At 55.6% G+C, this 11831-nt stretch overlaps 1 protein-coding gene across 1 annotated transcript in view; it reads right to left on the bottom strand.

The window, feature by feature from the left end:
- Nucleotides 1–3135: 3135 nt before the first annotated feature.
- Clptm1 (CLPTM1 regulator of GABA type A receptor forward trafficking) overlaps nt 3136–11831 on the bottom strand; it is a 30170-nt gene continuing 21474 nt past the window's right edge. The window contains exons 6-14 of the mRNA XM_051207592.1: nt 8789–8874; nt 8071–8191; nt 7522–7766; nt 6972–7065; nt 5531–5721; nt 5176–5271; nt 4766–4901; nt 3962–4129; nt 3136–3860 (exon numbers count right to left, since the gene is read on the bottom strand). Coding sequence (XP_051063549.1) covers nt 3589–3860; nt 3962–4129; nt 4766–4901; nt 5176–5271; nt 5531–5721; nt 6972–7065; nt 7522–7766; nt 8071–8191; nt 8789–8874 — 1409 coding nt within the window. The 3' untranslated portion in view covers nt 3136–3588. The remainder of the gene's footprint in view (nt 3861–3961; nt 4130–4765; nt 4902–5175; nt 5272–5530; nt 5722–6971; nt 7066–7521; nt 7767–8070; nt 8192–8788; nt 8875–11831) is intronic.

Genomic DNA, 11831 nt, shown 5'->3' with positions numbered 1-11831 from the left:
CCATCATGCCCAGCTAAGAGCAAATCTTTGCTTGCAATGAAACACATCAGACCCAGACACTGAGGACCATATGGTCGAAATTCCATTGTACATAAACAGCCAGAGTCCATACATAATCGGGAGTGTGGCTGCTTTCTAATAGAGCATAATTTGATGAAAGTGGAAACGGGAATAGGTTAAATAGGAAAGAATATATTTTTTCTTTTTGCACCAGGAGGGTTACGTACCAGTGTGTTATGTAAGCCTGGGGTAGACATCTCCCATCGTATAAGCTCATCATCAGGCTTACCAGCCACACCAGTGTTTCCTAACTGTAGGGTTGAGAATGTGGCTTATGATAGAATGCTTGCCTAACATGTATGAGACCCCTAGGCTGTATTCTCAGCAGCATGCAAAAATACTGTAGCCAGGTATATGTACTGGGAAGGAAGAGGTGGACGATTCACTGGCAAGTAGTGGATTCCAGGACAACAATTGTTGCACAGTAGGTCCTTGTCTCAACACAAACAAAACAAAAAAGAGGAGAAATAAAATAAGGGGAATAGGGTGTGGCTCAGTGGCAGAGTTCCTGCTTGGAATCCCCCAGTGAGGGCCCGGGGAGGTGTGGCTCAGTGGTAGAGCTCCTACCTAGTACACAAGAGGACCTGGATTGGTTCCCCAGCATCAAGAAAGCAAGTGCCGAGCTGGGCAGGGTTGTTCACACCAGCCTTGGATCTGAGACTGTAGGACTGTGAATTCAAGAGCAAATCTGAGGGCCAGGCAAGATGGCTTTCACCAGGAATGTCAACATTTGAAAGTTGGATGCAGGGGTTTGCCATGAGTTCTAGGCTAATCGGGGCTACCTATTGCAAGACCCTGCCTCGAAAAATAAGCACAACTTTAATCCCAGAACTTGGGAGGCAGAGGCAGGTGGGTCTCTGTGAGTTCCAGCCTGGTCTGCAAGAGCTAGTTCCAGGACAGGCTCCAAAGCCACAGAGAAACCGTCTCAAAAATCAATAAATCAGCAATAATAAAAATCCTAGCATTGCGGAGGCAGAGGCAGGCAAATCTCTGTGAGTTTGAGGCTAGCCTGGTCTACAGAGTTCCAGGACAGGCTCCAAAGCTACACAGAGAAACCCTGATTCAAAAAACAAACAAAAAATGCAGTTTCCTAAAATAAGTTGTAATTTCAGGGTCCTGAGTCAGATTTCTTGTGCTCAAATCCTAGGTTTTCTGGACAGTTCTGACTCCACGCAATTGATTTCTCCACTCTGGACTTTTGAGTTTCCCCAAACAGGATGCTGAGGGTTCAATAAGGACACGGTACACTTGACCTTCGTCATAGCTCTTCCATGGCCCCCGCACCATTCAAACTACTAACTCCTTGTCAGGCTACATAGTCGAGGCTGGCATCTGCCTCCTGAGTGCTTGGGATTAAAGGTGTACACCCCCATGCCCAGCTGGGGAAATTCTGAGATTCTCATCTGAAGGTACAGATAAACAGCAGCATAAACTTGAAAGGGCTGTTGTGAACATGAGAAAATTGTTACATAATTCAACAGTGCAGGGCACTGTTCTCAAAGGGGCTGACAGCATAAAGTGCATGCAGTCTTCTTGTGTTTCAGAGTTTCTGGCAGCCCAGGCTGGACTCACACATCTACAGGCGGTGAGGATGACCTCGAGCTCCTGACCCTACTGCCTTTACCTCCCAAGTGTTGGGATTGCATGTGTATCGCCCTGTGCTAAGTCCTGTTGTATAGCCCGGGCTGGCCAAATTCTTCAAATCCTCCTGCCTCGGCCTGTCAAAGTCAAGGATGAGGTGTGGCCACTGAGCACAAGTTTCTAGGGTCCCTGCCAGGTTATGAGCTTCAAAGCACTGCTGTGGAATGATGTTGGCCCCTACTGTGTATACAGACCTGTCCTGTGCCGTCTCTGCCAAGAGGCTTGGAAACTGCTGACCTGACACTATAGACCCATCCACCAGCACCCCAGCAAGGGCTCTAAATATGCTCCTATGTCTGTGAAAACAAATGGATATGGCAGACAACCCTAGCCATGTTCTCACGAGTAGGACTTGGTGCGGTAAAGGGACAGGCACTCTGCCATGATGTATCCACCAGTCGGCAGAGCTGCTGGAAGAACCTGAGGACAGGGTAAGAGGTGTCCTGAAGAAACACCAACTTATCTACCCTGTGGGTACTTGTGTCCCAGGGGACATGCACGAGCCCCTTTGTAGGCTTCTGAGGGTACTGGGGCCGCAGGAACAAGAGGAACCCTGGTGGCCCTTGGTCCAGGCACCCCGTGCAGTATAGACGACTACAGAAAAATGGGGACATAAACAGTCCAGTGGCTGTCACTTCTCTGGAGTAGGTAAACAGACTCGGTTCAGCACACTGACAACTCAGATGGGTCCTTGAGGCCAACGTTATTTAGGGACGATATTTAGGGAATTCACTCTGCCCTGCTGAGGCTCCAGGGGTGAACTGGTACAGCCCCGTTAAGGTGTCCCCATTCCATTGAGGGGTGTCGAGTACAGCTGCCTCTCTTGGTGGTGGCCTCTTCACGCGCGGACAGGTCTAGTAGTGTCTACTGTCCCAGGCCTTGCCTGGCGCCATACAGCTCAACACAGGGACACGGGATGCTTTCTGTCAGCAGCTTCATCGAAGTTTAAGATGGAAGAAATCTTTGGGAGTCCCCTTGCAAGGCAGATTCATGTGTTTGGATATGTGTGCCACGGGGCGCGCGTGTGCACGCGCGTGCGCATAGGCAAACTCACCCCACTTGGCTCCCTTTTTTCTGCCTTACTGTGATGTCTGCTCTAGTGATCAACTGGCACTGTGTAGCCTTGTGGCACATTAATAGTGGTGCAAACCCTGGTGGCCAGGGTTGCACAGCAAATGCCTTCTTCAACCACTGAGCCGCTTACCATCTCTGAGACAGGGTCACCGGTAGCCCAGGTTGGTTCTGACGTATGGGTACGCACCACCATGACTGGTTTACAGTGCTAGGCCGTGCTCACTCACGCTAGGTAAGCAGGGTTAAGAAAGGGAAAGGACAACTGCCGAGCCCCATGCCCTGCCATTCACCTCCAGGCCTCCCTCTCAGACCTGAGCCAGCTGCCTGTTCCAGGCAAGGAAGGCAGAGGAGGTGCCGTGGTTGAGCTTAAGTTAAACACCCATATGAATTTATTAAATCCAGACTGTTAAAGGGTGGCGGTCTGGGAGCAGGGTGGTCAGAGGATGAGGGACAAGATGATGGAGGACCACGGGCATCCCACAGAGGAGCCCTGGCCCCTTCCCCGCCTGGCCCACCCTCGGCGCCGTACTGGCTTCACCATGATTCCCGATGGTGCTGGGCTGGCAGGGCGAGATGTCTGCAAACACACAGGACAGACGGATAGACAAGACGACCGACCGACCGACGGTGTCTCCACATACATACAGCCAGCCCCGGCCTGCCTGGCCCCATCTCACACACTGGGCCCTGGCCCCTGGGGGCCTCCTGACGCCCCGGCCTGATCTGTCCAGGAAGAGGGCGACAGGGAAGGGAGGTGAGTTGCCAGGGAGGTGGGTGATGGTCACCAGGAACAGATGAGGAGGACCCAAGTGGCTAATCCTTTTTCTTGTCCTCTGCTGGCTTTGGAGAGGCTTCCTGGGGCTGGCTGGCAGTGCTGGCCCCAGGAGTGGCCGTTGGGACTGCGGAGGCATCCTCTTCAGTGACAGCTGTGCTGGACGCTGGTGTGAGAGCCCCTGCTGCAGTGGGCGCCTGGGCCCTGGATGCCGATGCCGAGACATCCTCTCCACTCATACCAAACTCGTTCACACGCGTGGGGTCGACGCGGTAGATCCACCGTTGGTAGAGGTAGATGAAGAAAACCACATCTGGGGGAAGGGATTGTGTAAAGGACATGGCCCACCCCACCGGAGAATGAGGCTCTTTCCTGCCCACTGCATCCCATGTCCCTGGGTCCCCAGGGCCTCACCGTCCCGCAGGCAGCCAATCCGATACATGACAGGCATCTTGATGACAAAGGCAAACAAGTCATCAATGAAGGTGTTGAGGGCCTTGTAGGTGAGCATTCGCCAGGGCAAGTGAGCCACAGACTTGAGCTTATAGTTGATGAAGAGCTGCGGTGTCATGGTGATGAACCCTGAGGGAAGACAAAGGACACCAAGGCCAGTCACCACAGCCCGCTCTGCACCCCTGCCTGGCACAGCCTACCCCGGGATCTTTGCATTGCCTTTCTAATGACTTTTTGTTTTCTCTGTTGACACAGATCTTAGGCTATAGCCAGGATGGCCTTGACCTCAGATCCTTCTCCCTCAGCCTGCCAAGTGTGACAGTATATAGATGAGTCATCACATTGAGTCTGTGTGGTCCCTCCTGGTCACCTCTAGGTACTGTCAAGGCAGCCTTCCCCGAGTGGCTCCTAAGCCCCACCGAAGCGCACCCCTTATTGCCTGTGCTTATCACCACTGTGAGGGCCTGGCTTCTTCTCTTTGACCAGGCCAGAAGCCTCCCTAGGGCTCCCTGATCCCATGTGTGCCCACGCGGGATGGGCACGGTCTTCTGAAGTGGACTTGCCTCCCCTACCAGCCCCAGGCCGGGGCTCAGCTGCCACGCTCACTGTAGCACGAGAACATGGGCCTGAGAGCACCTGTTGGCACCAGTCCTCTAGGTGGGGCAAAGCCAGGCCACACGGCCAGCGTCATGGCTGTGGCCTACAAGAACGATGGGCCCCGACACTGGCAGGCCCTCCAGGCAGGGTAGAGCTGGGCCTGCTCACCAAAGGTCAGCAGGAAGCCGTAGAGCATGCTGAGCACCCACGAGTACCAGCCCTTGTGCTCCAGGTACAGAAGGCTGTAGACGGCATAGCAGCCCAGCAGCGGAAAGAGGATCCATGACAGGTACCGGAACGCCATCTGTGGGGTCACAGGACGGGGTGGGGCTGGCTCTGCAGGCCATTCAGTGGCCCGACTTCTCGTCCTGATCCACCCACACCTGGTCCAGCAGGCTGGGCCAGGGGACTTTCCAGGTGGCTCTGGGAACTCTGGACTCGGCCAGGAAGTAGATGTGGCAGGCAGGGCATACAGGGTGTGATATGGGCCTGGCAGTGACACCAGCAGGCAGGACAGACGGCCCAGCCTGTCTCTCGTGTGGGTGCCTGGGGCACCCCAGGGTCATGGGGGCACTCACATCGTCATATACTTTGGTTGAAGACTCAATGTAGGTGGACTTGTCTTTGAAGGTTGGACAGGGGAAGATCCCTGCCACCCTGTGCTCCCGGTCCAGCTGTAACCGGGAAGGAGGTCAAGGTCAGCTGGGACCTGGCTCCTGCCACTCCCCAACCAGAAACGGTCCCTGCCCTTCCTCGCTCTTCCCAGTTCCCCTGCCCTAATGTGACCCCAAAAAAATCCCCTCTTGTGAAAATCCCCTAGGTCCTGGGAGCCAGGCTGACGTCGGGAAACCCCTAGAGACCAAGGCGGGCCTGGCTGGGCAAGCGACCCCCTTCTCACCCTGCAAGCCCACAGCAACCTGGGTCCTGACTCACCCGGACGTCCATGACCTTGGTAATCTTCCAGAGGTCGATGAGGACCCCGATGAAGACGCTGACCTGGACCACAAAGTTGGTCTCGTTGTCCAGGATGTAGAGGAGAACTACAAAGGACTGGAAAACGCCAAAGAAGACGGAGCGCACTGACAGCCCCTCCAGGGACTGACGGCTGTTCCAGAACTGGATGTCTGCAGAGGGCGTGGGCACACAGTCAGCCACCTTACCTGGGTGGCTCTCTCCCACAAAAGCAGAGGGTACACGGGACTTTCCCATGGCCGCATAGCACAGGAACACCCTGTCCCGGGGGGTTGGTCCCTGGATTTCTAGTGAGGACGCTCGGGTGCTAACGGCACAAGTGTAGCAACCTTAAGGTGTACAGCCTGGCACAGCAGGACAAGGTCAGCATCACTCAATGCCGTCCTACCTCCCCTAGACAGGACGGTCCAGGGTTCCTGCTTGGGGACCTTTCTTTCTAGCCTCCCACTCCAACTGTGGGCTATCTATCCTCAGTCCTGGCCTCCAGAGGTCATCTGGACCACAGGACCCCTGGCATTTATGACACAGGAGCATGGACCCTGGCCCACACGCCCAAACCTGGGGCTTAGCACACCCCACTCACAAGGTCATCCATCCCCCAGAACGATGGGGAAGGGTCTGGAGACAGGACTCTGGAGGCCAAGTGGACAGAATCCCTCCTTGGATCGGGGGACACCTGGCACAGGGGCAAAGTCGAGCTCACATGCGTGGCAACACCTGCTCCTCACTAATCTCTGGCTGTGCTGAATCAGTTTTGTCGTTTAGGGTTTGTCTTGTGGTGCTGGGGATGGATCGAGAGCCTCACACAAGCTAGGCCAGCTGGGCCTCGGCTCCATCGGGAGCCAGTAGCGCACAGGGAACCTCCCCATGTAAGGCCTTCCACAAGAGGCCACCCTGAGAACCTTCTAGTTTATCCACTATACTCTTATGGATGGCAGCTTCCATCGTGCAATGTGAGCAGGACAGAGGTGCCCATCACTCCGCCAACCGCAGGCACATCAGGACACCTCCCAACCCCTGCACTGTGGGCCACAGGCCCAGAAGCTGACAGAGCAGCTGGAGTCACCGCCACTGCAGAGCTGTGCAGTGGCAGCCAGCAGTTTCATTCACAGAGCCTCTGCCTCCTCACCTGCAGTGGAAGATAGCGAGGGGTTGTTCTAGAAGTGGGTAGCTACACGTGGGGGCCTCCCGGACAGGCTGGATACTGGGAACAGCCCCGGGGCTTCCCTTTCTCTTGGTTTCGGAGTTCCCCATCTGCTCCCTGGTGCCCAGCCCCACCCTCAGCTGTGTGCTTGCTGGGGTCACGCCCACGGGGCCTCTGGGGTGCAGCTGAGACCCCAGGCAGGGGAGGGATCAGGGAGCAGGGACTGCCTCTGTTGATGTCCCGGGGCCCCATGCCTACCATTTTTGAAAGCCAGGAACTCAAAGACACTGTGGACGATGGAGACGATGATGGTGAGCGCCAGCAGATACGGGCTGGTCTCCAGCAGGGCCACCTGGGGAGGGGAGCCTGTGAGCACTGTCCTAGCCCTGCTGTGGAACCTCACTGCCTTTTCCCACACGTCCCTTGCGATCCCAGGCAGGACCCGCTAAGACCTCTGTGGACCCGCTTTAGGGACTCCCCGAGAAAGGGTTCAGGGCCAAAGGAAAGCAGGCGAAGGGAGGGCACGGGAGAGCGAGCTAACACAGGAGAAGGACAGCATGGAATGGCACCCACCTGCAGCCCAGCCCACATAAGCCACACCCAGCCCCAGAGCACACATGATAGAGAAGGAGACAGCTGAGGACTCAGGGGGCCAGGTCACTGAGGCGGGGCCCACTTCCTGCTTGGATTGGGGAGCCTAGGCAGTTGGGAAAGCAGCTCTGGGGGAGTGAGGGAGCACGGGGCGGGGTGGGGAGCACGGGGCAGGGGCGGGGGTGGGTCCCTACCCGTCCCCCGCCACCCCACACACCTTCACCGAATCCTGCTCCTCATCCGACTGCTCATACAGCTCGTCACTTAAGAAGTTCCAGGGTGACTTGGTACTCTGCGCGGCATAGAGCTGCCAGCGCCACAGCGACAGCGGGCAGAAGGAGACGCGCAGCGGCAGGCTGGCCAGGCTCTCGTTGATGGGGTAGTAATCCTTCTGCAGGTTCCAGTAGTCGTTGAAATAGACGATGGGGTAGTAGTCGCCGCTCACTGCGTCAAACTTCACGTCTGTGGGCACACAGGGTGGGCATGGCTCGGCCTCCCGAGATGCCACATAGCGTCTCTCCCCGTACACGGGGACACAGCGGCAAAGGGCGTGGCTCTGAATGAAGGCTAACACTGGTGGCCATGCACCCCCGGCTCTACAGAAGTGAGAAGCCATGTGTGACTGATACTCTAGGGTAGGTCTGCAGCCTTTCCCGCCCACGGTGGCCCAGCCTTGGCTCCTGACAGGAGTGGGGGGGAGGACTGAGGCTCAGGGTGGTCAGGAGCGTCTCAGATGGGGCTGACAAACACAAGGCCACAGGCTTACACTGGTCCAGAGGGGGAGGCACGCTGCCCTTCACCCATGGTGTGTGGTCGTCCACGATGTTGATGGTGATGTTGGGGTGCCAGTGTGAGATCACTTCCACAGGGCCGTAGTCCTCAGCCCTCTGTGGGGAGGTAAGAATGAGGGCTGGGCCTCGGGCAGACAGCGGCCCCATAGCTATGGGTGCTCACGCCCTCCCATGACAGCTGGGCACAAGAGCAGCCACCACAGCCATGTCTGGGAGGCGCACACTGGCGCCCATCACCTACTAACCCTGACAGCAGACTTGAGACCCCACCATCCCCCACCTTCTCACCTGAAGGTGGGAGAGAGGCAGGCTGGCCATGGGCAGGAAACAGCGCCTGGCCCACACCCGGCGTCTCTGCATGCCCTCTCAGTGGAGCCCTCGGCTCTGGGACTATGGCTCCCGCCCACAGCATGGGGAAAGGCAATACCTTGGTGTGCTCAGCCCACCGTCTTTCTCCCCCGCTTGCTCCATGCCAGCTGCATGGTGTCAACGTAGCCTGTCCATCTGCGGCCACCGTAACTTGGAGCAAGGGTCCCCACCTGAGGCGGCCTGTGCTAACCCTGTCTACAGTCTCCTGCTGCAGTGGCCACATCCCAGGGAAGGTCACAGAGGTGGCGGCCGCCCGTCCTGACCAAATCTTGTCTGTAACTAGGTGACAGACACTGTGAGCCCACCAGCCCCACCTCTGCTTACCTTGATCATTTCCGGGTCAGCCTCTGTCTCTCCCGTTAGTAGATTCTTGGTTTTCTGAAATCGCCTACGCTTGTATTTATTGATCACTGTAGGCAAAAGGAGGTGGGTGAGGCCCAGGAATGCTTAAAAGCCTGGATGCCAGAGTGCTGCCCCATGACAGCTGTGCCCTGGTTCCTGCTGCTGCTGACGTCACTTGGGCAGCCCCAACCACCCCTTTACAGAGAAGGAGCGCTTACAGTCACCTAGGCAGAAAACAGGGCTGGGCTCCCTCCTGCAAGCCCTGCTGGCCACTGACCAGCAGGGCAGATGCATCTGCCTGGACCCCACACCAGCCTGCTGTGCCCTTCCTCAAGGCCTCCTTCCTGAATGGCCGTGGCCACTTTGTTTTTCTAAAATAGCATTTCACTATGTAGTCTAGGCTGACCTTAAACTCGAGGCCATCCTCCTGCCTCAGCTACGGTCACAGTCATGAGCTGCCACACTGGACCTATCCTCAAGGAGGCTATGCAGTCCCTCTCCTAGACACTGATTCCTCACGGTCCTCCATCACTACACACCCGCGCCTCCTACTTCACTCATGTACTCCAGGGCAGGCCACTGCACGCCCGGTATTCACGGAGTCAGAGGACCATCCCAAAGGCCTGGGGCCAGCACGTGAGAAGCAAACACCAGAACTTTGACTCTGTGAATCCCCAGCCACAAGTGGACTCACTTCCTCTTGCTAAGGTCAGGCCAGCCAGAGTTCCCGCCACCTTGCCTGAGACAACAGCAAAGGGCTGACCACGCCCTCCCATCTTGGATGCCGCCAGTTTTCATTTATCTTGAGACGGAAAACTGGTGCCTTGCTGGACCTGGCCATGCAAGCCAGTAATCTCAGGGGATTAATGACAGACACAAGAGGGCCGGAGTGAGTTCAAGGCCAAGCAACCTAGTGAGACCCTCGCAAAATAGAAACAGCAGCTAGAAAGATAGCTGGATGGTGAGCACACTGGGGTGCACGCACATATACAGAGACAAAACACCTAAATACATAAAATCAAATAATCTAGAACAAAGGTAGCTGGGTGTGACTGCACACGCCTTTAATCCAAACACTCAAAAGGCAGAGGTAGGCAGATCTCTGTGAATTTAAGGCCAGCTTGGTGAGTTACAGGACAGCCAGGAAAACAAAGAGACCCTGTCTCAAACACTAGTAATAACAACAACAAAAAATTAAAACAATGATAAAAATGGGCTTAGGATTGTCAATGGTACAACCTGTGCGTAGAATCCCCCAGTGAGGGGCTGGGGTATGGCTCAGTGGTAGAGCCCCTGCCTAGAATCCCCCAGTGAGGGGCTGGGGCGTGGCTCAGTGGTGGAGCCCCTGCCTAGAATCCCCCAGTGAGGGCTGGGGCATGGCTCAGTGGTAGAGCCCCTGCCTAGAATCCCCCAGTGAGGGGCTGGGGGCGTGGCTCAGTGGTGGAGCCCCTGTCTAGAATCCCCCAGTGAGGGCTGGGGTGTGGCTCAGTGGTGGAGCCCCTGCCTAGAATCCCCCAGTGAGGGGCTGGGGTGTAGGTGAAAGCGCAGCACTTGTCTAGTGTGTAAGAAGCCCTGGTTTCCACCTCTAGAAGGCAAGCAACAACAAGAAGGCCATCACTTTGAGCTGTCCTGTTCCATCCCTGCATGGGAACAGGGAATTGGCCAACATGAGTGCTGGGCTAAGATCCTACCTCTTGTTAAGGGATGACCATGAGCTAACTTCCCTGAACCTGTCATTACCATGGAGACCTGAAGACAAAGCCCACACCTTTTCAGGGCCTGGGGTCTTACTATCGTCATCCTTATCCCCACTGCCAAAAGGAAAAAAAGCAGGGTGGTGGTGGCCCACGCCTTTAATCCCAGCACTTGGGAGGCAGAGGCAGAGGCAGGTGGAGCTCTGTGAGTTCGAGGCCAGCCTAGTCTACAAAGTGAGTTCCAGGACAGCCTCCAAAAGCCACAGAGAGACCCTGTCTCGAAAAACCAAACCAAACAAAAACATTATCCCCATTGTTTCTCTACGAACTATTTGGAAAACGGCCCGCATGTCCAGCTGAAGTGGCAAGCACCTGAAATTGGGCACCTCAGGGGATAACTCCAGGGACATGCGCCGGGGAGCAGAGAGGCTGTCTGTCAACTTTGAAGAGAACAAACGACAGGCAGGGCTGATGAAACCAACCAGAGACCTGAATGCAAGCACGCACGCACGCACGCACACACGCACGCACCCACACAATGGCTTACACCCATAGCTCCAGTTTCAAAGGATCCGATGCCCTCTGACCCCTGCAAGCACTAGGAATGCACATGGTACACATACATACAGGCAGGGGTAACATAACAAAGTTTAAATATATATATATATAAAAAAGCTGGACCAGATGGCACACATCCTCTAACCCCAACACTCAAGGGGCAGAGGAGGCAGGAGAATCTCTAAGTTCGAGGCCAGTCTGCTCTACAGAGTGAGTTCCAGGACAGCCAGGGCTACACAGAGAAACCCTGTCTTCAAAAGCCAAAAAGGATTCTAGTAAGAAATGCCCCAGTCAGGCTGCTCCATCCAGCATGGGGTCACAGGTACAACCAGGCACAAGCTGTGGGTGTGACACTTGTCCCCTAAAACAATGAAAAGTATCATATTTGTTCTTTCCCCCCAATTCCATGATGAAATAATACGCAAACTCAGTATTACGACCTTGTTTTTCTCTTGGTGTGATGCGTGTGAGTGTGTGGGCCTGAGAAAGACATGCATTGCTGTCTACCTTATCTGCACACCCAGGCAGTTTACACAGATGCCAGGGACACACTCTCGTCCTCACTTCAACTACAGAGATATCTACCGGCCGGGCTACAGCTTATGTGTTTTGAGATGTCATGTGGCTATGTGGCCTGGAACTTACTATGTATCCCAGGAGGGCCCTGAGCTCACCGTCCACTCGCCTCAGCCTCACAGGTGCTGGGATTAGGGCACTTACTATCACGTGTGCTCAGTCCACTCCTGGCGCCGTTACTATTGGTCAGGTGGTTG

The sequence above is a fragment of the Phodopus roborovskii genome, unplaced genomic scaffold (assembly GCF_943737965.1).
Source record: "Phodopus roborovskii unplaced genomic scaffold, PHOROB, whole genome shotgun sequence".
In the NCBI taxonomy this organism is placed as follows: Eukaryota; Metazoa; Chordata; class Mammalia; order Rodentia; family Cricetidae; genus Phodopus; species Phodopus roborovskii.
Note: the sequence above shows the minus strand (reverse complement) of the source record. Positions and strands in the feature narration are given on the sequence as shown.